We start from the raw sequence: 25,903 nt of genomic DNA, 5'->3' as shown, positions 1-25,903 counted from the left end.
ACAGGCTCAGGCGTAGACAAGCCCGTGGGAGAAGTGTCTATTCAGATAGACCTATTCACCCATCCTGGAACAGGGGAACACAAAGTCACCGTCAAAGGTGAGAAGCAAAAACACAGAACACACATACAGCCATGACATATAAATGAAATGAAATTAAATTAAACTCAACTCAAAGTTGCTTTATTAGCGTGACTGTTTAGATACAAGAACAATAAAACAACACATTTATTTGTAATATAACATTGAGAAAAAAAAATATTTTTGTAATAAATGTTAGTAACAGGCATCCTGATGAAGAGTTACATATTTGTTGCTTAGTTATTTTTCCAAAGTGAAAAGTTTCAGTTTCCAGTGAACTTAATGTATTATTGTATGTAGAATCCCCTCATTATCAGTTCTTTATTTTTCTCAGTCCCTCCACCTTTTACTGTCTTCATGTTTTTTGCTTCCTTTCATCCTCAGTTGTGGCCGCCAATGATCTCAAGTGGCAGACCTCTGGAATGTTCCGGCCGTTCGTGGAGGTCAGCATGATCGGGCCCCACCTGAGCGACAAGAAGCGCAAGTTCTCCACCAAGTCCAAGAACAACAGCTGGGCCCCCAAATTCAACGAGACATTCCACTTGTGAGTGTCAGGACCTTATCTGTTATCACTGCTACACCCACAGAGAAGCGGTCTCTGGAGCACTTCTGGCCCGAGGTTGTCTTGGATCTGACAGGTCCACCGCCAGAACCAACTGCTATGTGGCCATGACATATGAAAAGGAAGAACCTCTCAATGACATGCTCTGTGCGTTAATTCACCCTCAGAAACCTATTTAGCAAAGCAAAAAATTCATAGAATACAGATCACAAGAATGAACACATGAGGATGCACATAACGGTGCATGGCAGCTGAGTGTGCGATCAGGCAAAGATCCCTGACAGAGATACACAACACTGTGAATGCGTATCAGACCTCTCCACTGCACGTCATGGCACTCTCGCAAAGCATTTGCCAGTGGATATGTAACAGCAACCATTTTAGATGCAGTCAGTTTTAAACAAAGCAATGGAAACTCTAATGTTAGATCTGAACTCAGTGTAGATGCACGTAGAGAACCTGTTGTTAGGTGAAACCTGTTGTTACCTCAGGACTCTGGAGTTGCATATAAGTATATTTATTCAACAACAATTGTCGTGCTCACTCATGTCCTAGTCGACAAGACAGAGGCCTGGGCTCACTCCCAGACTGCAGCAGACGAGCTAAGCAAAATAAAACACATCACACAAGGTTTATATAGTATGAAGTTAGCGTTCTCTGACGCCAAACCACTAGAGATAACCATGTGGTGAGTCTCTCACATCTGAGGTCATCTTGCTATGCTTTGCAATATAATGCATCAGCAAGGCAGAAAAGAAGGACTACTAGTTCTTCTTTTCAGCTCTCACTTATGCACACACACACAGAAGGTACACTTTTAAGCACATACACAGAGAAAGAAACATCATGTTTCAGCTCACAAAGGCATATGATTAACACACATACGTACATACTTGATTAAAGTCAGAGTTACATATTTCTCTATCACCTGTGATGTTTATTGCTGATAGCATGTGAATAAGCACATAGCCCAAAACTGTACCTATTTTTCACAGCGCTTACCTTACTGAATGATGATCTAGACACTGTATCCAGTATGTATCGTCCTGCTTTTTCTTTGTGTGTAGCATTCTGGGTAATGATGTTTCAGCTACACTTAGCATGGCACTCCCACAAAACATTTTCTAATGAATAATTGACATCATCCATTAAATAAGCACTCACTCTATATATAACTGATATTATAGTACTATTTTAAGAAAATTTAAGAAGACTAGAAAAGATATATCAACTCATTTTTAGTTGTTGTTTTCTAGGTCATCAGTTCAGTTTGTAACTTCTTGTCTTCTCTATGTGTATAGCATTCTGGGTAATGAGGACGGTCCGGAGTCCTACGAGCTGCAGGTGTGTGTGAAGGACTACTGCTTCGGCCGCGCGGACCGCATGGTGGGCGTGGCTGTCATGCAGCTGCGAGACGTAGCGCAGAAGGGCAGCTGTGCCTGCTGGTGCCCCCTGGGGGCGCGTGTGCACATGGACGAGACGGGCCTCACCGTCCTCCGCATCCTTTCCCAGCGCTCCAACGACGAGGTCGCCAAGGAGTTCGTCAAGCTGAAGTCTGAGACGCGCTCGGCCGAGGAAGGGAGATGAGATTGCCGTACAAGTGGGAGAAGAGAGGGAGGGGTGGTTACGTGTTAGACACTTGTTACTGCCAATGTGATATCCACTTGGAATCGCCCTCAACCAAGGAACATCCCCAAAGGACAAGAACTTGTCACAAAGGGCAGTTTTTATTTTAGTATTTTGAATTGTTTTGGACGTAAAGGATCAGCCTTCCGCCTGGCCACCATAACATACTCGACTGTTTCCAGACTGAAGCTCGTGTGTGCGCTTGCCATCACAAGACCCCCTGACACCCGGCTTCTCACGTCTCCTTTCACTCGTTTCACGTTCTCTTTCACACTGTGTTTTCTCTCTTTGATAGATGATGTATTGTCCCTTCAGATGTGTATGCCACTTGGTGTAACGCAACACATTAACTTCCAGTCGTATCCTGCACCAGAACAGCACACTGGGTCACGTCATCCATGTGCAATAATATCATTCCCTCTCGTGGCCAAGTGCTTGATGCCTTATTCTGTTGATGCTACGACTGGTTCCAACACACAAGGAAACGAATGAAATCTTGATTGTAGTTTTCACATTATCCACATGATGTATTGATAAATGGTTGATGTATAGTATATGATCCTACATTACCCAGTCACATTTTCCCACACATCCCTGTACTGCATATAGAGTTGGTTTTGAGAACGAGAGCACTGGAAGCAGTCAGAACCAGTGTCATCACCGGAGTTTCAAAATCACAAGGCTTCCTGGCCCAATGTTACTAACCCTGTGTGTGTGTGTGTGTGTGTGTGTGTGTGTGTGTGTGTGTGTGTGTGTGTGTGTGTGTGTTTGAATCCCCTTACCTTCAGTGTATTTCTTGTCTGAAGCGGTGGTTAGCTATCAGTGTGCCTTTTCCTACCACAGTGGTCTGTTACTGTGCTACATTTTCCAACATGCAATAAGAGGGTGGGGCAAGGGGGCAGCACCTGTTCATGTTTTAGGATGTTTCAAGGCCAATAAACCCCTTTCTCTGAATGATCCGCCAGAAACAGGGCAAGGCCAAGAAACCCCTTTCTCTGAATGATCCATCAGAAACAGGCCAAGGCCAAGAAACCCCTTTCTCTGAATGATCCATCAGAAACAGGGCAAGGCTACTTACAGTATAGTGTATCTTTCTGAATGTTACATTGATGGCGTTGATTGAAAAGTTGTTAACTTGTTAACTTAGATTCTACGAATTGTAATAAATAAATTAACACACACACACACACACACACACACACAAAGTAGACACTTGAACTTGAACATAAATGTTCATTTCTAGTTTTGGGAACTTCTTGGATTTCTGGAGTAATGGTGGCCAAAAACGGGTGTCTCTTTTTTTACATCTATTTATTGTTTATTTATATATTTATTCTATAGTTCACCTTATAGTTTAAACACATAACAGGGCTGGTGAGTTATTTGACACTGTTGTTTGTTGTATTGGGTGGCATAAGTCGATCTTTGCACTCTCAATAAAAACACTATCTGGACAGGGACCAATGGAAAAGAATCAAACCCTACAGCCAGCATTGAGACCTGATCATCAACCTGAACTGTCTCGATAGATAATAACGTGAAACGTTACAGTGTCACTGAACAGTCAAAGTATAAGGTTTACACAAGAGCCATCTCTATTTTCTTGTCTATCTCTATGCGCGGCCTTATTTTAGTGCACATCGAGAGTGTGTGTGTGTGTAAGTTATTTTAACGTATTTTTTTTCATGTTGTGTTTTGTCTGATGATTCCAATTTTATTTTACCTAATGCGCATCTTACCAGTGTTTTTTTTCCTTACTCATGTTTTGCATGTTACCATGTTGTTTTGTTATTTTTCAGTCTTCTCGTGGGAATGATGCTGACAATGACTTTTTGAAATGTCTCTTTTTGTCTGTTTTCGGCTCGGAGCCATTGTGTCCTGAAACGGCCCCACTGTTGCGCTTGGAAATGAGAAAGACTTTTGATATATTTTGTCCACGGAAACAAAAAAATCACACACCTATGGATCCCAACTGAGACAACATGGACCATAGCCTACACCACTGAAGTGAATAGTATTTCCATTGGTATTCTCTGATATTAAAACTGCCTGTATTTGAAATGAATACACTTCTTTTGCCAACCATCAGAATTGAGGTGCACTGTATATAAATATCCAATCATACTGCACAACCTCTGGATCATTATTATGTCCACAGTGTACAGTATGTATACATAGTTTTGTTTGTTCTTTTTGTGCCCATTGATATTGTGGAGTTTTGTTTTTCATCTGATCTCATTGAGGGAGGTGCAACTCCATGTGACATAGATGTTCCCCGTGCCAAGCTGTGCCATGTCTCACTTTTTACTGCGTCAGTCTCAATCTTTTTTTAAATTTTTTTTTTATGTTGTTTTTAAAAAGGAAACAAAAAAGTGAATCTTGCACTATTGTTCATCTTTACAATAACTGCAACTACAGAGCATGTATTGCATTAAATCACAATAAAATGATTTCCTTCATCGTCCAATGACACAGGAGAAGATACGTTTGTGTGAATTGAGAAACATATCTGTACATTCCAAGTGATGCATTTTGTACATATAGTAAAGTATTTGGAAAACCTAGTTGGTCTTGTTTTAATTTCTTCTCTCAGACTCACATGTTGGTGTTTTCAGTTCTTGATGTGAGCAGTTACTGCGAGATAAAGCAGCTAAAATCAATAAAGGTCTTGTAATTAAACAAAAATCATTAAAGGTCTTGTAATTAAACACAATTCATTAAAGGTCTTGTAATTAAACAAAAATCACTGAAGGTCTTGTAATTAAACAAAAATCATTAAAGGTATTGTAATTAAACAAATATATTGTGTTGCCTGCTGTTGTGAGCATTCTGTTAATCTGGGGGATGTCTTGGCAGTTGTTTTTAAATGATAAAGTAGGTTTTTGGAACTCAAAAGTATTTCTAAAATATGTGTCTGTTTGGACTGGTCCTTTTCAATATTTCAAAACTTTCAACTATGCCAGCTGCAAAGAGAAAAACAAATACTCGGGCTAATGTCCTTCAGAGAGTCTTCATTCTCCTTGAGCTGGTCTTGAGACACATCTTATGAATCGCATACTAAGCTTTCAGTATAGGTTGATGCCAAAGGCTTTTGTGTGTGCCTTAGTGAAGGAGTGTATGTGTGTGTGTGTGTGCATGTATACATATTGTGTGTGAAAATATGCGTGCAGGCGTTTGTGTGTGTGTGTGATAGAGAGAGAGACGGAGCACTAATAAGAGGTGACCTTCCTCGTTATGTGGCCAGACATTTTTAGCAGATAGAGGGCCTCTTTGTCTTCCTGTCCTGCTCATTTGACTACCTGGCCCCTGAGCCCACTCAGAGGGGGACTCTACACCTGAGCTGCTCCAAGGAAGCGTAACACAGCACTTCTGGCCACACATGGAACGCATGCTGGCTCTAGTGTTTGAGATGGTATATTACTAGCAGAATTTGAATGCCCAGAGCATGTGTGCATGCGTGTGTCTCTCTCTGTGTGTTTGTTTCTGTCAGTGTGCGAGTGAGTATGTGTATATGTGTGTGGCTGATATCAATCTCTCTGTGTGCTGTGTGTGTTTGTCTGTCTGTCTGCAAATGTGTGTTTGTGTATGTGTGTGTGTGTGTTTGTCTCTCTGTCTCCATATGTGTGTATGTGTATGTTTGTCTCTCTGTGTGCATGTGTGTGTGTGTGTGTGTGTGTGTGTGTGTGTGTGTGTGTTTGTCTCTCTGTCTGCATACGTGTGTGTGTGTCTCTCTGTGTGCATACGTGTGTGTGTTTGTGCTCTCTTTTCTCCCACCACCATCCTCTTCGTCATTACATCTCTCCTTCTTTCCCTTTCTCTCTCTCTCTCTCTCTCTCTCTCTCTCTCATCACAGGCGTGCCACGTACAGAGTCCAAAGATCACTCGGCTATTTGCTTTCACTCCACTGGCGTCTGTCAGGGCTTGGCTGAAGCTGAGGGGGGTTTCCTGCTAAACACTGCCTCTGCCTCTACGCCGTTCACCTGACATTTTAATGACATTCACCATTTTGGTCTTTGCTGACTCACTTTTCACTTTATTCGATTGGTACTGTAGTCACAGAGACCATAAACAGGTGCTGTATATAAACCAAAAAAAAAAAAGCTTCCTGTTTGAGAACTACTCTGCCTGGATGGGACGTCTACTGGTCCAAGTCTCTGGCTCCGCTGAGACACACCTGCCCAGAGGGAAGAACTTGGCTCCGCCCCACCGCACCTCACCTGAGGTGGAAGCCCCAAGCAGTAGGGCAGTGCATCATGGGAGTTATAGTCAGCTATAGAGCCTACCTTCATACTTCTCTTTTTTTTCTTCCTCTCTGTGAGTGTGTGTGTGTGCGTGTGTTGTAAGCAGTGGTTTCCTGTGAGGAAGCTGCAGATCCTCAGGAGTCACGGAAACTGGGTTTGTTCTTCAGTCAGGTATGTCTGCCCCTCTGCTCTTATTCTGTTCACTCTTGTTTTTGGCAGTGTGTGTGAGTGAAGTGTGTGTGTGTGTGTGTGTGTGTGTGTGTGTGTGTGTGTGTATGGTGGTCAGTCACGAAGGGATCTCTCAGCTGAAGTGCCGTGTGCATGCTCGTTTCAGCCAGCCACGGCGGAAATCTTATCAGCTTTGGGTGAAAAATCTGTCTGCGTTTAAATGAAGGTGAAAGCTGTTTTCAAGGCTTGACAAGGGGACTAAAACAACAGACCTCTGTATGTGAGCCAAACTTTCAGATTCATATCACTGGAAAGGATAAAAGTAGTTGAAAGGTTTTCAGTGTTTTGGTGAAACACCTGTAACTTTAATTGTTATTGTTACTGTGTCTGTGGTATCGATTCTATACTTAATACGTAATTCTTACACTTAACTATAATGATTCTAATATGTGAGACAGAGGAGGTCTGTCGTGAGTTTGGAGATAAGGACAGGGGGACAGGTATTGCCCTGGAGAGGAGGGGAACCTCTCCTACAGCTTATCATTGCCACACTAACAGGACAACGGTCAACGACCTGAGGGGTGTCGTTTCAAGATCAATACTCTGACTGTTTTCCTTTTCTAAAACTTACAATGATGCCAGTTTAGAGCAGGTGGTGACTGTTATTGCCAGTTTTGGTGGTGGTGACTGTTATATCACATTTGCCTGTTGACTTCTATATCACATCTGTATATCACATTTGCATAAGACAAGCAGGCGTTGTACTGTGATATGATGATGTGAAAGTGAGATGTGAATGTTGAGTTGGGATCATGGTGACACGTCCAGTTCATTGACTCCAATTATGCAAAGGCAAAAGTATACTTCACTTAAAAAAATAACAATTCCTTTCTGATTGTTAGCTGTTAAACAGCACTGGGAATGTGCAATTTTGTACATACACATAGCAATGTCTCATGACTCGCATGTCTCGTGAGGCGCACAAATGTGGGGTGTGTTCAGTGTGTGTGTGTATAAGTGCGTGTGCGAGTGTGTGTCAGCCCATCCCACCAGTCCCTGATGACCTGTAGAAGAGATAAGATAAAGAGTGTGTTTAGCATTGGACACTGGCTCGGCTACAGTACGAGCGCAGGAGTCTAATGTTCAGGGTTGCGATTAACGCCGGTTTCAAAGGGCTCAGTGAGTAAAAAAACTACATGCCATTCTTCAGACAGGAGGGTGGTGTTGGACAGAGGGCAAAGCCCAGTTATCAGCCAGCAGTTTATGGCTTTATGAGAGTGTTTGATAGAAGCACTGATAGCACTGTAGCTTATTTTTGTACTGTGTTTGCCCTTGCTTGCATAAACCCATGTGAATAGATTACAGTAATAGAAAAATACAATATGTAAGAGCACTGAAATGTACCACATGCTGAAATATATATAAATGTACTACAACACACCAGGAATGAGAATTAGTCTCATGTTTAGGTATTTACATTGAAAATACATTACTAATGTACATTACACTAATATGCTGTAAACGTAAACCTGGTTGTGTTGCGTATCCACCAGATTAGTTTGAGTTTGAAGGCCTGGGGTGGCCCAGGTGGAGAAGCAGGGAAGAGATCAGTCACCGGGTTGATTGATAGAAGGAAGTTTTCTTTTGCCAGAAGGCCACTGTGAGTTCCTTCCCTATTAGCAGGGACTTTCAATCATCTATGAATCAATACCTGTCTCACTACATTTAACTGAGAGGCAGTGGACATTTGTGTGTGTTCTGTTCGCTCTTTTTCCCCCCCGCAGTGTGTGAGTGTGTGCGTGTGTGTGTGTGTGTGTGAGAGAGAGAGAGAGAGAGAGAGAGAGAGAGAGAGAGAGAGGGAGAGTGAGTGTCTGTGTGTGTGTGCTGAAAGAAACTACTGGCCACTACATTAGCATGACTAAACTTGTTCACTTGTTCAAAAGCAGCAAACCGTGTTCATTTTTCAATCAGTATGGGTGCTGCCTGGGTATCTAACCTTCCTGTACTGGGCCCACAGGACTAGATATACCAAAGTTGTTCATGTATTTATGAATACAGGACTAGATATACCAAAGTTGTTCATGTATTTATGAATACTGGACTAGATATACCAAAGTTGTTCATGTATTTATGAATACTGGACTAGATATACCAAAGGTTTTTATGTATTTATGAATTTATGAGTTCATGTATTTATGAATACAGGACTAGATACTAAAGTTGTTCATGTATTTATGAATACAGGACTAGATTTGGCACTCTGAGATTCTTTTGAATGAAGAGTGCATTACAAATAAAATACATTATTATTATTATTATTATTATTATTATATACCAAAGTTGTTCATGTATTTATGAATACAGGACTAAATATACCAAAGTTGTTCATGCATTTATGAATACAGGACTAGATATACCAAAGTTGTTCATGTATTTTTTGAATACAGGACTAAATATACCAAAGTTGTTCATGTATTTATGAATACAGGACTAAATATACCAAAGTTGTTCATGTATTTATGAATACAGGACTAGATGTACCAAAGTTCCCAGTCGGAGAATCTTGTCTACCCTTAAATACAGGCCATCATTCTAGGAATCAACATAGATTCGTAGTTTATCAACAAGGGAAGGGATACGATTATTTTGAACCAGTTGTAAACAACATATTTGATTGTTTCTAGGCAGCTCTTGCTGCCAGTTTCACTTAATCATGTTCTTTCCATCTCCTAATGCCCAGTGGATAGGTTGTGGATGGTAGGTGGTCATGCCAGTAAATAAATCGCACCTGGCTTTCTAGAACACTTCTGATAAGACACACAGACACACACACACACACACACACACACACGCACACACACACACCTACACTCACACACACAATGCACTTTACTGTAACTGCCTAGTTTATCATTAACCACATTGATGGGTGCAGGGACACTAATATCACCCCTATTATCCTTCGCTTTGTCCCTGTCTGCTTGATGCCGCTCCTTTTGTCTTGTTTTTCAACAGAAATGAAATACCAGAGTAAATGAGATTGAATATAGTTAACTACATATGTTGATTGACATTGTGTTAGTGTGAAATTATATTAGTATCATATTATACAGTATATCATGTTAGTAGAGGACGGGTCAGTATTATCTAGGGTGACCAGAAGCAAACAGGCCAAGTGTGGAACAAGTACTAAGTTTGTGTGGAACAATGTAGGCTATGTGAGGTAACCTAAAACTTAGGTTAGATATAATGTCTATCTAACTAAACGAGAAACATCACTATTCTGCCTTCGGCTTGCTAACACCTATAGTTTGTCCTCTTGTCGATTCCACTGCACACCAGTTAGGCAGCTTTTGCTATATGAAAGATATGATGAGCCATGATGTTGCCTGGCAGCTTTGACCTTTTCTGCAAAGTGTGTGTACATTTGTTTTTTAAGACGTAGCATAGCGTAGAGGCCCCACATCTGCACAGTTTGACTGACAGTCGTCACCGCCTGATGACCGCTTCCCCTGCTCTATTCTCAGCCATTCCATGAAAGTTTTTATGTTGCATGTGTATGTTCCAGGTTGCTGCTTTTGACGTGGCGCTTTTAACTAGTGTAGAAACTATACTTCAACGGCCGAGTGGGTTAAAAAATGCTTTATGTTCCTATATCTGACAATTAGAAATCAAGTTACCAATGAAAATGTGGCACCTTATCTTATCACACAAAGGGTCAAAATGCTGTGCAGTACAACGCGAAGCGGAACTCCCTGGTATAATCTTATATTATATTGTCTCTCTATGATTTCATCCAGTTGGGTGTTATTGTGTTTACACTGTCTTTCCACAATGTAAAACAACACGAGCAAAAAACTGAACGAGGTCAGCCAAACATGATGGTTAACAAGGTGAAATTATGGCATGAAACCCTAGGAAACCCCATTTTTGTTATAGTGGGTAAAAACTCTGTCAGTAACATTTTCTAGACACCTCTGTAGCTGTCTCACTGCTCCCTCTGTAGCTGTCTCGCTGCTCCCTCTGTAGCTGTCTCGCTGCTCCCTCTGTAGCTGTCTCGCTGCTCCCTCTGTAGCTGTCTCACTGCTCCCTCTGTAGCTGTCTCACTGCTCCCTCTGTAGCTGTCTCACTGCTCCCTCTGTAGCTGTCTCGCTGCTCCCTCTGTAGCCGTCACTAAAGGATGTGTGAATATATAGCAGTTATTCTCTGACATGGATGCACAAACGCATGCATTATTTCTCTGCTATTGTTGTATAAATAAACACATGTTGGGATGTTTGAGTAAGGATGTTTGTTTTCTCTTTATCCAGATGATGGATGTATAGCGGGTCAAAATGTGCTCTCTGCTGTCATCTTTGGGGATAAAATGTGGAGGGGAGGAGAAGCCAGGTAACACCAGCCTCGTTTCATACTTAAGCTTAAGAATAGTTTCATATCCTACTAAGATCATACATTTTCTACAGTTATGCTGAACACCTCACTTTACTGTCATAAAAACCCATGTTCATTCATTCATCTTTCCTTCTTACAGAGGAGGAGAGGCATTTACGGGCAAATGACAGGGAGTTTAACATCTCTTATAAGTATGCGGTGAGTGCTTGTGTTCAGAATGTGTGTTTGTGTGTGTGTGTGTGTGTGTGTGTGTGTGTGTGTGTGTGTGTGTGTGTGTGTGTGTGTGTGTGTGTGTGTGAGTGTGTGTATGAGTGAGTGAGTGTGCGAATATGTTTCCATCTGTATCTCGATGTGTGAAGCAGTATGAATTCCCTTGAACTAGCCAATCCTACTTTTAACTGTGTGTGTGTGTATGTGTGTGTGTGTGTGTGTGTGTGTGTGTGTGTGTGTGTGTGTGTGTGTGTGTGTGTGTGTGTGTGTGTGTGTGTGTGTGTGTGTGTGTGTGTGGTCCAGCAATGACGATAATTCATTTTTTCTCTCCACAGAATAATGAAATAAATACTTCTAAGTATAATGTGTTCACGTTCCTGCCACTCAACCTCCTGGAGCAGTTACAGAGGCTGGCCAATGCCTACTTCCTGTGTCTCCTGGGTCTTCAGGTAACTGCTTCTCTTCTCTCCTCTTTTCTCGTCTCCACTCCTCTCATCTCTCTGTTATCTTCTTTTCTCTCATCTCCTCACCTCTTATCTTATTTTTTCTTCTCTACTTTTTTCTTCTCTCTCCTCCTCTCTATCGCTCATGGGCTTAAAGGTGCTTTTTAATCTTCGATTTGGAAAACAGATAAAGATTTCTGCCTATCTTCTTATTAATTAATTACAGACATCGAAGGCCTGATAGCAAAGCTTAACCACTTCATTAACTCCATTAACCATTATCAGTTGATGGTGTTTCATCATCAGTCTGGTCACTTGGTGAGTGAAATGTTGGAAGGAGTTTCATTATCATCTGTTTCAATGACTGGGTTCAGTGATGACAAACAGAAGACTAGAGTTACAGTTACAGGTTAAAGTTCAACATGGCAGCTCTATCTGTCTACCTGTCATTTCCGTGTCTCATTGTCAGCTGAGGAAATCTTCCCATCAGCAATACTGGCCCTCTATGGCATAAGGTGAATACATTGAATAAGTTGTTGTTGTGTTCTCCATATTGCTCACTCTCTCTCTCTCCCTCTGTCTCTCTCTCTCTCCCTCTGTCTCCCTCTCTCTCTCCCTCTGTCTCTCTGTCTCTCTCTTTCCCTCTTTCTCTCTCTCCTTCTGTCTCTCTCTCTGTTTTTTTCCTTGCAGCTCATCCCTGCGATCTCCTCCCTGTCCTGGTTCACCACTGTGGTTCCCCTGCTGTTGGTCCTCTCCATGACAGCAGCGAAGGACGCCACAGATGACATTGTGAGTTCAGGCCATCACCTCTACCCTGATGAACCATATCATCATCATCATCATCATCATTATCATCTCTCTCTCTCTCTCTCTCTCTCTCTCTCCGTCTGCATGGCTGCAACATGCACGCACACACACACACACACACACACACACACACACACACACACACACACACAAAAGGACACACAAGACACACACACATACACACACAAGGACACACACACCTGTTTTTCAGCTGGTGATTTGATTTTGATTTTGTTTTTCAGAACAGGCATAAAAGTGACAGGCAGGTGAACAATCGTAAAGTGGAAGTCCTGGTGAATGGACAGTAAGTCTTTTCCTCCTTTCATGAGCTTCTAACTTCTCTTACTGTAGCTTCCCTTTCCACACCACAGCATCTGTGACTGACCTCATATCAGAGGTTCAGTCTCACCCTCCCAGCATTGCGCTCTGAACTTTTTACCTTCCTCTCACTTCTGTTTCTGGTTTCCAGACTAAAGAGTGAGAAATGGAGGAATGTACAAGTGGGTGACATCATCAAGCTGGAGAATAACCAGTTTGTGACGGTAAGAGAACTGCCACACGGTCAGCAATGGCCACCTGATGGAAACAACCACACGCAAAAAGACAGTTACTTCATGTGACGTGGTATTTATTTATTTGCCTCTTTCTTCTCACTCTCCCCTCCTGTCCTTTGTTCCCCCCACCCCCTCCTCCATTCCTGGTCCAGGCAGATCTGTTGTTGCTGTCGAGCAGTGAGCCTTTGAATCTGGTTTACATAGAGACCGCTGAGCTTGATGGGTCAGTCACGTGTCTCTTCTGTCAGACCTGATCTGGAGCCACACCTCTCTCTTGTATGATCTATTCAGCTTTACACGCAGAATTGTTTAAAACAGCCCCATAATGGAGCCATGTTTTCCTGTCCTCCTTAGGGAGACTAACCTGAAAGTGAAGCAGGCTTTGACAGTCACAGGAGACTTGGGAGATAATATAGAGAGCCTGGCAGCCTTCAGAGGTAAGTTACAGGTGCAGGGCACAAGGAAAGCTAGATGTCTGCACAAAACTGCTTTGCCTGATGAAGGGACTGAAACTAAGACCTTATGGGTCTTATAAGGTTATGGATTTGTGGACTTTGTGGATTATGGACTTACAAAAGCTCACATACTAATGGCAAATAAAAAATGTATATCTGTACTATGCTATAATTATATATATATATATATATATATATATATATATATAGACGCGACTAGGAATCTATTATATATATAATTATATATATATATATATATATATATATATATATAATTATATATATAATAGATTCCTAGTTGTTGCAGGTTGTCTGTAAGTCGCTTTGGAGAAAAGAAAAAAAAAGGATTTAAAAAGGGGGGTTCAGGCCCTGGGCTCTGTAAAGTGCCTTGGGACAATTATATACTTTTGGCGCTATATAAATGAAATTGAATTGAAAAGTGTCTGCTAAATACCTGACTTTTATATATATATATTATATGATTAAAGTCCCTTTGGAATAACAGTTCCAGCTAAATGAATACATATAAATGAAATGATGGACATGCACATTGAAGTTTTGGAGGCATAACATTTAGAGTGCGGACATCCCTACTTGTCTAACCAAACTCCATCGCGATCTGTCCCACTGTGTTTGATCACTGCATTGGTCCCCAGGCGAGGTGCGCTGCGAGCCCCCAAACAACCGCCTGGATAAGTTCATGGGGAACCTGGAGGTGGGAGGGCTGACGTCCTCGCTGGACAACGACAAGATCCTTTTGAGGGGCTGCACCCTCAGGAACACCCAGTGGTGCTTTGGCCTGGTGGTGTTCGGAGGTGAGCGCACAAACGTTTTAGGGAGAAGTTCACGGGGGAGCATTGTATCACGTTAGTATCAGCATTCTTACCACTTACAGGTCTGAACGTCCACATGTTTAAGGTCTGGCCTGTGGAAATCTTTCAGTTCCACATTTTATTTATTTCTCTCCCTCTCCTTTCCAGCCATAATCTCCACTGTTCTGCCTCAGTAAACGTGAGGCTGTAGAGGAGTAGAAGGTGTATTCAGACATAGTGTTGGGGTGAAGGTTAAATGACATGAAGTAAACTGGTGGTTTGACGTGTGCTGATTCGGCTGAAAGTGACGCTCTTGTTCCTCGCAGGTCCAGACACTAAGCTCATGCAGAACAGCGGGAAGAACAGGTTCAAGCGCACAAGCATCGACCACCTCATGAATGTGCTTGTGCTGTGTGTGAGTACACGCATGTATGCATACACACACACTACGCACAGTACGCACGCATACAAATACTGTATGTACACATACACACACACACAGACAAGACACACACACACACATAGATGTGCATTCACACACAAACACAAGTAGACACACAAACATATATTCATATACATATAACACACACACGCACACACGCACATACACTGTACGTACACATACACACACACAGACACACACCAGTGCAGTCACACACGAACACAATTAGACACACACACACACACACACACACACACACACACACACACACACACACACACACACACACACACACTAATATCAGGGTATTCCTCTCTTTCTCAGATCTTTGGCTTCCTGGCGTTCATGTGTACCATCCTGGCCATTGGCAAAGGGATCTGGGAGTCCCAGGAGGGCTCAGCCTTTGCCGCCTTCCTGCCCCCCCCGGACGGCAACAATCCTCCCTTTTCTGCCTTCCTCACCTTCTGGTCCTACGTCATCATCCTCAACACTGTGGTGCCCATCTCACTCTATGTCAGGTGTGTGTGTGAACATGTGCATGTGTTTATGTGAGTTTGTATGTGATGTTTGTGTATGTGCATGTGATATGTATTTGATCCATTACTGCTGTGTCTATCTCTCCTTAATTTGCTCTTAATTTTTTTTATCCATCTCTTCCCTTTTATTTTTCTTTACCTCTCCCTACCCCCCCCCCCCCCCTCTCTCTCGCTCTCTCTCTCTCTCTCTCACTCTCCACTCTCTGGGTCAGTGTGGAGATCATTCGGCTGGGGAACAGCTACTACATCGACTGGGACAGGATGATGTACCACGCTCCGACCAACACCCCGGCCCAGGCCCGAACCACCACCCTGAATGAGGAGCTGGGTCAGATCAAGTACATCTTCAGCGACAAGACTGGCACGCTCACACAGAACATCATGACCTTCAACAAGTGCTCCATCAATGGGAAATCCTACGGTTAGAACAGTTCTGATCCCAGTGACCATAATCAAAGATGACTATTCATTAATATTAGTACTGTAGAAGGAATAGACTATACATAAGACCCCTTTTGTAAAGACGTTGGTCCTTTAGAAGTCATACGTGATCATGCACCCCTTCTTCCTCTTATGCAGAGGAGCAGATATGTGAATAGACATAGATAAGCTTTTAAAAAGGCAGAAGTTTCTTTTATCTTATTACCATTAATTCTATTCTGCAGTGAATCATTTTGGACCTCTCATAACTAATGGATTGGTTGCTTATATGAGTTCTTATAACTTTCCATTATGCAGGAGATCTTTTGGACTTCTCTGGACAGAGCATTGAGATCACTGAAGTAAGTGTGTTGTGCAAAACAAGTGAGAGAAGAAATCAAATAGTGACAGAATGGTGTCGATCAGGTCACTTAATGTCATCAGATTGTGATGCCTGTAATGTGAAATCTCAATTGAAAAAAAAAATCTCTACGTTATTTTACCTTTAAAATAAAAATAAAAAAAACCTTTGACTACTTCTGTTACTGAGAAATGGTACCACAGCTAACTTCACTTACTGATCTGCTTACTGTGTTACGCGTTCTTCTACAGAAGACAGCTAAAGTGGACTTCAGCTGGAACCGTCTGGCGGACCCGAAGTTCTCTTTCCATGACCCGTGTCTGGTGGAGGCGGTGAGACAGGGTTCGAAAGAGGCGCAGAATTTCTTCAGGCTGCTAGCGCTCTGTCATACCGTCATGCCCGAGGAATTGAATGACGGTGAGCGCCATCTTCTGGACACAGAGTGCTACTGTTTTTTTTTACTGGTTTTAAGTGGAATGAGTTGACATGTCTCTGACATAATTACTCTTTCGCAGGCAAAAATATCATGTGAATTGACTCGCTGCCCCACTGACTTGATTCTTCTTGATTTTCCTGTTCAATCCGTATCTCTCCTTTTCTGGCCTTTCTTCTTAAATCTTCACCTCTAATACTCACCTCTAAATCTCTACACCTCTAATAATCCCCTCTGCTGCCCTGTCCTTTTCTCCCCTTTCACTCCTCTCCTCCTTTTTCTTTTCTCCTCTCCCATATTTCTTCTTCCCCATCCCTTCTTCATGCCCTCTCCTCTCCATTCATGTCCTCTGCTCTTCTTCCCTCTCCTCTTTTATCTTATCTCCTCCCTGACCCAACCCAATTTCCCCTGTCCTGACACATTCTGTCATTTCCTCATTTCTCTTTTCCTATACTTCTCTCTCTCTCTCTTTCTCTCTTTCTTTCTCTCCCTTGTCCTAATCTCCCTTCCTCATCCCTCTCTCTTATACCCCCCACACTACTCTTTCTCTCTTCCCCTGTCTCTTTACCTTCCTGCTCTCTCATTCTCTTCCCCACCCTCCCATCCTTTCCCCTCTCCTCTCCTCTCCTCTCCTCTCCTTCACTATCCCCTCCTTCCTCTATTTACTCTCCTGCCCCCCCCCCCCCCCATTCCACCCCCCTTTGCTCTCCGCTATTTTCGTCCTGTCCCCATACCTCCCTTATTTTCCCCTTGACTCCTCTTCTCTTCTCCTCTCCTCCTCTTCTCCCTTCTCCTCTCTCCTGTATCAGGTGGTCTAAACTACCAGGCTCAGTCCCCTGACGAGGGGGCGCTGGTGACGGCTGCGCGTAACTTCGGCTTCGTGTTCCGCGCCCGTACGCCAGAGAGCATCACGGCGGTGGAGATGGGACAGGTGATCACCTACAACCTGCTGGCCGTGCTGGACTTCAACAACGTCCGCAAACGGATGTCCGTCATCGGTAATGACAAAGACAGGGGTCTGTGTTTAGTGACACTCTTTACAAGAGAACCCTCTTGAGATCACACCATACAGTTCTCCTGATATATTTATGTGTGTGTGTGTGTGTGTGTGTGTGTGTGTGTGTGTGTGTGTGTGTGTGTGTGTGTGTGTGTGTGTGTGTTTTCTAGTGCGCAGTCCAGAGGGGAAACTAACTCTGTACTGCAAGGGAGCTGACACGCTCATTTATGAGAGATTGCACCCATCCTGCTCCAAACTGATGGAGGTCACTACGCAACACTTGAATGTGAGTGTCTGTATGTGTTTTTCTCTGTATGTGTTTTTCTATATGCATTAAACTCTCTATGGGAGGTTTATGTGTATAGTTATGTGTGCATACATTTACACCAAATCTAGTTTGGATTTGCTTCTGTATAACGCCAAAGTAATTTGTTTACTTGTTTATAAGTAGTACAGTGCTGTCTGTCTGTGTGTGTGTGTGTGTCTCCATGTGAGGTTTTTAGCCAGTCTCCTCTCTCTCCTTACCCACTCTCCTCTCTGTTTGTCCCCGCAGGAGTATGCTGGAGAGGGCTTACGCACTCTGGCCCTGGCCTATAAGGACCTGGATGAGGACTACTTTGACAGCTGGAGAAAGCGCCACCATGAGGCCAGCACTGCCATGGAGGACCGCGATGAGAAGCTGGATGCTATCTATGAGGAGATTGAGAAAGACTTGCAGGTAATGCTCATGATGAACACCAATACTAAAGTTTCCCCTTCATGGCATAAAGGCATGGGTATGGGAAAAAGAGAATAACATCAACCAATTCTCTTTGAGTCATTTTGTAAACATACAGACGCAGAGGTAGTATCTCTCACCAATCCAGGTTGAGAGGGTATATGACATGTCATAACGTCATATAAAATAAACGTTCAAGCGCTTTCAAGCAAACAGACAAGTCTGGTGGCTAATAAAAGAGCTCTTTCCCCAGGAAATATCTCACATTGATTTGGAGCAACAACATTTTTTAAACAAACCTAAATCATTCCCAGACAACACCATTAAATAAATCCTTTTTATGGAATTGAGGTTTGGCTTTAAGCCTCCTGGTACTTTGGGGTCAAATTTCAAATCACTGAAATGAAAAGGAACATCATTATATATTCCAGGTGTTCACTATAGGAAAAGACAAACATACAAATATTATTTCTTTCAGTGTGATTGCCACACGGAAGCCATTTGGATTCAGGAATAATTTGGACATATGGAATGTTTTTCTCCAGCAACAATGGCAGATAACACGTGACCTTGCCAGCAAATTGGTGGATGACCTTCACAGGATTGCTTGAAAAAAATACTATGTGATGCCAAATAACCAATCAAATGTTTAAACTAATCCTGCACTGTTTATGGGATATATGAAGTCCCATATGTGTCCTGGTCAATGTCATGTTTAACTTGGACAGGACTAGAACAGCCCCCCGACTTTTCCTGTCATCGCACAAAGTTGGTCAACGTCACATGTGGTCAAAACCAACAGCATGTTTTTTTATTGTTCCCATGGAAAATCCTATATATGGGGTCCGGGATGCCAGCTGAAGTACTCTGTAGGTTAAGCCAGGAAACAGGGTTTAGAGAAACAGTTAGAACTGTCATGGGGGCAATAGTTAGGTCATCCTTTGTCACAACAGAATCAAAACATTAGTGTCCTACATGAATACTTGACGAAAATAATGAAAAGGAGATTAATACACAGTATGTGGATCTCATTTAAGGTTGACATGTAGAATTCATAATTTGTGTACCTGAAGTATAAATGTGTGTCTTTGTGTGTGTGTGTGTGTGTGTGTGTGTGTGTGTGTGTGTGTGTGTGTGTGTGTGTGTGTGCAGCTTTTAGGGGCCTCAGCAGTCGAGGATAAGCTACAGGATGGTGTCCCCCAGACCATAGAGCAGCTCTCCAAGGCCGACATCAAGATCTGGGTGCTGACTGGAGACAAACAGGGTGAGTGACACATACGTCACAAACATTCACACATTCACACATTCATGATCCACTTCCCTTAGCACTCACTCACTCACTCACTCACTCACTCACTCACTCACTCACTCATTCAGTCACACACAGCCACATTCCACCAGTCACTCATACACTCACTCACTCACTCACTGAATAAGTGCAACGTCCAAATGTGAAAGTGTTCTTAATAAACCAAACACTCCAACCACCAAACAGTGGAGATGTTATTGACAGTAATGGTAGCAGGAGGTCCCTGTATAAATTGTATACCTCCAAGCCGGCACCATGTGTCTTGTACATGATGGTTTTGGATTTTTTCAGTTGTATGTTTTTATGTGTTGTGTCAATACAGAGACGGCTGAGAATATTGGCTACTCGTGCAACATGCTGAGGGAGGAAATGAAGGAGGTGTTCATCGTGGCGGGACACACTAGAGAGGAGGTGGCAGAGGAGCTGCGGTATGTCACCTCCTCCCTGCCTCACACACTCACACCTCACACACAGACACCACTCACACTTCACACACACACACACACACACCACTCACACCTCACACACACACACACACACACACACACACACACACACACACACACACACACACACACACACGCACACGCACGCAGGCACACACACACACACACACACACACACACACACGCGCATATGCAAACAATAAGTGAAGAATAAGGACAGCTGTACTATGTCATTTTTTACAGTTCCTATATTTTTGCATTCAAAAGCAGACATAAACTTGTTTCTGATAAACAGACATGGTACTGTATTGAAAGTGAAATTAGGAATTTACAACTCTAGCACTTAGTTCTTAGTTCTTAGTAACACTCTGTAGAGTCTTGTATCACACCCTTCTCTGGTTGCCTTGGGAACACACAGAACTGCCAGGAAGAAGATGAAACCAGATTCATCAGATGAGCCGCCCTTCCATAAGAGTGGCTTCCTGGGTAAAAAGAGTGAGGTGGTTGAGGATGAGACAGTGGAGAGCGAGTATGGCTTGGTCATCAATGGACACAGTCTGGTGAGTAAGAAAAGAGAGCCTTCATTAACTTATGAGACATAACAGGAGGACACCATTGACATGCTTGGGCCCAGAAATGATTTATTTGCACAAGCCTGTCTGCACCGTAACTAGAGTTCATACTCATCTTTGAATGCATGTCAAGATTAGCAGACAGCTGGGATGGCTGTCTGCTCCTGTGCTATAGTGATTCTTTGTCTGTTGTCTGTCCTTATTCTCCACTTATTGTTTGCATATGCGCGTGTGTGTGCGTGTCTGTGCGTGTGTGCGTGTGTGTGTGCTGGGTGTGCATGTGTGTGTGTGTGTGTGTGTGTCTGTGTCTGTGTCTGTGTGTGCGTGTGCGTGTGCGTGTGTGTGTGTGTGTGTGTGTGTGTGTGTGTCTGTGTGTCTATGTATCCTCAGGCCTTTGCCCTACAGGAGGATCTGCAGCTGGAGTTCCTGAGGATGGCCTGTATGTGTACGGCTGTGATCTGCTGCAGGGTCACCCCTTTGCAGAAGGCTCAGGTGGTGGAGCTCGTCAAGAAGCGTAAAAAAGCTGTGACACTCGCCATCGGAGACGGCGCCAACGACGTCAGCATGATCAAAGGTGAATAGCAGGAGAGAGAGAGAGGGAGAGAGAGAGAGAGAGAGAGAGAGAGAGAGAGAGAGAGGGAGAGAGAGAGTGTGTGGGAGAGAGAGTGTGTGTGAGAGAGAGAGAGAGAGAGAGAGAGAGGAAGAGAGAGAGAGAGAGAGAGAGGGACAGAGAGAGTGTGTGAGAGAGAGTGTGGTGTGTGAGAGAGAGAGAGAGAGAGAGAGACTAACGGGACTAAACAGGAAAGATAGACTAGATGAATAGCAGAAATTGACACATTAAGACAAATCAGAAAAAATTGTTGACTTTGAGTACATACTAAAAACTGTACATTTAGCATGCCACAGAAGCTTCTTTGCAACCTGTGTTATATTAATCTGTGTGGAAAAGAAATTAATTGCACTGTTCACCTTCTGGTACCCACAGCTGCCCACATCGGCGTGGGCATCAGCGGGCAGGAGGGCATGCAGGCGGTGCTGTCAAGCGACTACTCCTTCGCCCAGTTCCGCTTTCTGCAGCGCCTCCTGCTGGTGCACGGCCGCTGGTCCTACCTGCGCATGTGCAAGTTCCTGCGCTACTTCTTCTACAAGAACTTCACCTTCACCTTCGTCCACTTCTGGTACGGCTTCTTCTGCGGATTCTCAGCCCAGGTGAGAGAACCGGTGGTCCTGCCTCCTGGTGTCTGTGAGTGTACGAATGGATTCTCCATGCGGACCACAGTAATGTATGTTATATGTGTGGATCGAAGCCTCGTAAGCATTATCCGCAGTTAGATGTAGAAAGTGATACAGTTGCTCTTTTCTTATCGGATTAGATCCGGCAGGAAATGTGAAATGGACATTTCAAGGTTCATCTTGCTCAGTGCACATTTGTGGACATCAAAGATAAGACAAGATAAAAAGAGATAAGATGTTGAGCTGTGCTTTTCTTCCCCACAGACGGTGTATGATGAATGGTTCATCACTCTCTACAACCTGATATACACAGCCTTGCCTGTCCTTGGCATGGCTCTATTTGATCAGGTGAGTGTGTGTGTTTGTGTGTGTGTAGTATATCAACATCATCTGAGGTCATGTGTAGTATGTGTATGTCTGTTGTCAATAGCATTAATCTCCTATGAGTGGCTACAAATGATAATGCTGTTCAAACCACAAATCCATGAAATCCATAACCATCCAGGCCTTCCAGGCCTCTTCTGTGCTAGTGACAGGTGTGAGAGGTGTTTAGTATGCTTGTGTACACACATGTCAGTATATTTGTCTGTTTAATTTAACGCTTTGCTGTCTCTCTCCCATTGACCTATCTCTGACCATCCGTTCCCCACGTTCCTCTGTCTTACTGTCTCTGGATGTTTCTTTTATATCATACTCCTTCCTCCTAATTACTTGTTTGTCTTCCTCCCTTTCTTGCTATCACCCTTGCCTATCTCTCTCTCTCTCTTTCTAACTGCCTCTCTCTTCAGCTTCCCACACCCTTTTCTTGGTTTGTCTTTGTCTGCACCCCGCCCCTTTCTGTTCATATTGGTAATGAAATCGCAATTAAAATGGTTCATTTAGCTACACTTTAAGATCACCTAAGATGATGCAGATACATTCTACCCCCCCCCCTCTCTCTCTCTCTCTCTCTATTTCTCTCACTCTCACTCTCTCTCTCTCTCTCTCTCTCTCTCTCTCTCCTCAGGATGTTGACCACCGCTGGAGTTTCCGCTGCCCTGAGCTGTACACGCCGGGTCAGCTGAACCTGTACTTCAGTAAGCGGGCCTTCATGCGCTGTATGATGCACAGCTGCTACAGCTCCCTGATCCTCTTCTTCATCCCCTACGCCGCCATCCACGACACAGTCAGGGATGACGGCAAGGACATCGCAGACTACCAGTCCTTCGCCCTGCTCGCACAGACGTGTCTGCTCGTGGCCGTCAACATGCAGGTGAGGCCGCACACACACACACGCACACACACACACACTCCCTTACTCGTACACCCAAACACACACTTATTCATACACATACATGCAAACTCCCACTTCTGCACAAACTCATACACACATAGTACACACATAGTACACACGTGATGGCCCCTTCCAGTTACAAAATACAAATACAGTCTCTCACACAAGTCTCACCTACTCTCTCTCTCTCTCTCTCTCTCTCTCTCTCTCTCATACACACACACACACACACACACACACACACACACACACACATAATCAAACTCACTCACATGGTGTGTGTGTGTCTTTATTGCAGCCTAGTCTGGACACAAACTACTGGATCGCTGTCTCTCTCACGCTCTCTCTCTCACGCTCTCTCTCTCACGCACTCTCTCTCTCTCTCTCTCTCTCTCTTTCTACATTTACATTTACATTTAGTCATTTAGACGCTTTTGTCCAAAGCGACGTACAAGGGAGAGAACAGTCAAGCTAAGAGCAATAAAAAACCTGGTGTAACAATAAATACTACTTTACATAAGAGATAGAAAAATGACCTAGAAAGGAAAAGGAAGTGCAGGAATGTAACTGCTGAAGTGCAAGTTAAGCACTAGTCAAGGTGCCAGTTAGGAAGGGAGGTGCTCTCTGAAGAGTTGGGTCTTCAAAAGCTTTTTGAAGGTAGAGAGGGACGCCCTTGCTCTGGTAGTATTAGGCAGTTCGTTCCACCAACGTGGAACTACAAATGAGAATAGTCTGGATTGCCGTGCTTGCACAGACGGCAGTGCCAAACGGCGCTCACTAGATGATCCTGGGTGTAACATTTGCCCTTACAAGAGCATTTAGGTAGGTGGGAGCAGAACCAGCAAGCACTCTGTAGGCAAGCATAAGTGACTTGAACTTGATGCGAGCAGCTACCGGCAGCCAGTGGAGCTCAGTGAGTAGCGTGTTTCTCATACACACACACATAATCAAACTCACTCACATGGTGTGTGTGTGTGTTTATTGCAGCTTGGTCTGGACACAACCTACTGGACGGCTGTTAATCAGTTCTTCCTCTGGGGCAGTATGTCTGTGTACTTTGCAGTCACCTTTACCATGTACAGCAATGGCATGTTTCTCATCTTCACCTCCACATTCCCTTTCATTGGTGAGTCTCCCCACGTGTGTGTGTGTGTGTGTGTGTGTGTGTGTGTGTGTGTGTGTGTGTGTGTGTGTGTGTGTGTGTGTGTGTGTGTGTGTGTGTGTGTGTGTGTGTGTGTGTGTGTGTGTGTGTGTGTGTGTGTGTGTGTGTGTGTGCTCTACCATTAATGACCTTCACCACACACATTATCATCATTACCCTCACCTCATGGCATCGTCTGTAACTGAGTTAAAGTAATCAAATCACTAAGTACCCTGCAAAGTTGTCTTCAGCTGCACGTGTGTGTGTGTGTCTCAGGTGTGGCCAGGAACTCCCTGAACCAGCCCAACGTGTGGCTCACCATCCTCTTGACATCTATCCTGTGTGTGCTACCTGTGCTGGCCTACCGCTTCCTCTATATGCAACTGAGGCCCACCATCAACGACAAGGTACCTATACACATACAATCCCACATACAGTAGAGGAGCACACACACACACACACACACACACACACACACACACACACACACACACACACACACACACACACACACACACACACACACACACACACACATATATATATATGTGTACAGTCACACAGTCACTATGGACATCCTGACTCTTACAGCTATATGACACTTCGACCCTAATGCACAATGCATTACTGTGAATGGTGTGGTTGATCCAATTTACATGTATTATTTTAGCAGATGCCTTTATCCAAAGTGGCTCACGGTACAAATATAGGTTACATCTTCATCACTTGCCTGTGTGTGCTCCCTGGGAATCAAATCCAGGGAGACTGCACCAGATGAGCCACAGGAATGCATACTATAAAGACAGCTTTAATGTGAGAAACTGGAGCAGAAGAGACAGAGTCCTGCTCTCCCTGCCTGACCTTTCAGCACTGCTGCAGACTGCCTGAGAGTGGGGCTTATTCACCCATTCAGAGCTATTTTTGGGCAGGCACTGTCAGGGTCACCTCACATGTGCGTGCTGGAGGCCTCTAGAAAACGCTGTCAGTGTGAAAGTGAATCATGAAAACACAGTACCCCTGTACTCCACAGTACTCATGAAGGAAAAACTGCTGCCAGCTGACCAGCAGAAATGGCTGAGAATATGAGGGAGTTATCTGTTATGGGCAACCTGAACAGAACCCTAACCCTAGGTCTTAATGCCTTTTATAACAGTAAAAGGATGTGTTTTCTCTGTGCCGTTTAGCACCCAAGTGAGAGACTATTTACTATGCTACAGTTCTTCCATATAACACCGCAAATGGTTAATACGCATGGTTAATACGCATGGTTAATACGCATGGTTAATACGCATGGTTAATATAACTGACTGGGTTCTCTTGTTCTGTCCAGGTGCGGTACAAAGTCAGACAAGACAAAGCTCCCCCTCCTGATGTTCCACGCCGCTTCCGTCCTCGTCGAATCAGCACGCGCCGCTCAGGTTACGCCTTCTCTCATTCGCGTGGCTATGGTGACCTGGTGACCTCCGGTCGCTTCCTGCTGCGCCCAATGAAGAGCCGGCCGGCCCTGTTCTCCCGCTCCGCCTCCTCTGGGTTGACGCTGTCGGAGGAATCTCCACAGATTTTCCGCCCCATAGCCGAGGAACCCATTGCCTAAACCATCTACACACACACACACACACACACACACACACACACACACACACACACACACACACACACACACACACACACACA

The 25,903-nt window shown here is 43.8% G+C and overlaps 2 protein-coding genes across 4 annotated transcripts in view; both read left to right on the top strand.

Annotated features, from left to right (window-relative positions):
- unc13bb (unc-13 homolog Bb (C. elegans)) overlaps positions 1–4,830 on the top strand; it is a 97,148-nt gene extending 92,318 nt beyond the window's left edge. For both annotated transcript variants that reach the window (XM_042709326.1, XM_031577627.2), the window contains 3 exons: positions 5–97; positions 463–622; positions 1,942–4,830. In XM_042709326.1, coding sequence (XP_042565260.1) covers positions 5–97; positions 463–622; positions 1,942–2,227 — 539 coding nt within the window. In that variant the 3' untranslated portion in view covers positions 2,228–4,830. The remainder of the gene's footprint in view (positions 1–4; positions 98–462; positions 623–1,941) is intronic.
- A 1,263-nt stretch (positions 4,831–6,093) lies between these two features.
- atp8b5b (ATPase phospholipid transporting 8B5b) lies at positions 6,094–25,897 on the top strand. Of its 2 annotated transcripts, none has more exons than XM_031577494.2 (28): positions 6,094–6,678; positions 10,986–11,064; positions 11,207–11,265; positions 11,613–11,726; positions 12,411–12,509; positions 12,770–12,831; positions 12,997–13,069; positions 13,234–13,304; positions 13,436–13,518; positions 14,193–14,351; positions 14,675–14,763; positions 15,115–15,308; positions 15,539–15,747; positions 16,065–16,108; positions 16,359–16,524; positions 17,350–17,538; positions 17,708–17,823; positions 18,091–18,255; positions 19,408–19,519; positions 19,887–19,992; positions 20,429–20,570; positions 20,973–21,156; positions 21,568–21,791; positions 22,080–22,163; positions 22,822–23,067; positions 24,076–24,214; positions 24,506–24,636; positions 25,560–25,897. In XM_031577494.2, the coding sequence occupies exons 2-28, from the start codon at positions 11,010–11,012 to the stop codon at positions 25,821–25,823; spliced, it is 3,579 nt and encodes a 1,192-aa protein (XP_031433354.1). In that variant the 5' UTR covers positions 6,094–6,678; positions 10,986–11,009; the 3' UTR covers positions 25,824–25,897. The 2 variants fall into 2 exon arrangements, with proteins under 2 accessions (XP_031433354.1, XP_031433355.1); XM_031577495.1 differs by lacking the exon at positions 6,094–6,678 and adding an exon at positions 6,781–6,951.
- The last annotated feature ends 6 nt before the right edge of the window (positions 25,898–25,903 follow it).

This window comes from Clupea harengus, chromosome 12 (genome assembly GCF_900700415.2).
Source record: "Clupea harengus chromosome 12, Ch_v2.0.2, whole genome shotgun sequence".
Classification (NCBI taxonomy): Eukaryota; Metazoa; Chordata; class Actinopteri; order Clupeiformes; family Clupeidae; genus Clupea; species Clupea harengus.
Note: the sequence above shows the minus strand (reverse complement) of the source record. Positions and strands in the feature narration are given on the sequence as shown.

Coding starts and splice junctions, on each gene's coding strand:
- atp8b5b (XM_031577494.2), top strand. CDS start 11,010: ATGTGCTCTCTGCTGTCATCTTTGGGGATAAAATGTGGAGGGGAGGAG. Junction 13,070..13,233: donor AGAATAACCAGTTTGTGACG/GTAAGAGAACTG, acceptor TTCCTGGTCCAG/GCAGATCTGTTGTTGCTGTC. Junction 16,109..16,358: donor AGAGCATTGAGATCACTGAA/GTAAGTGTGTTG, acceptor GTTCTTCTACAG/AAGACAGCTAAAGTGGACTT.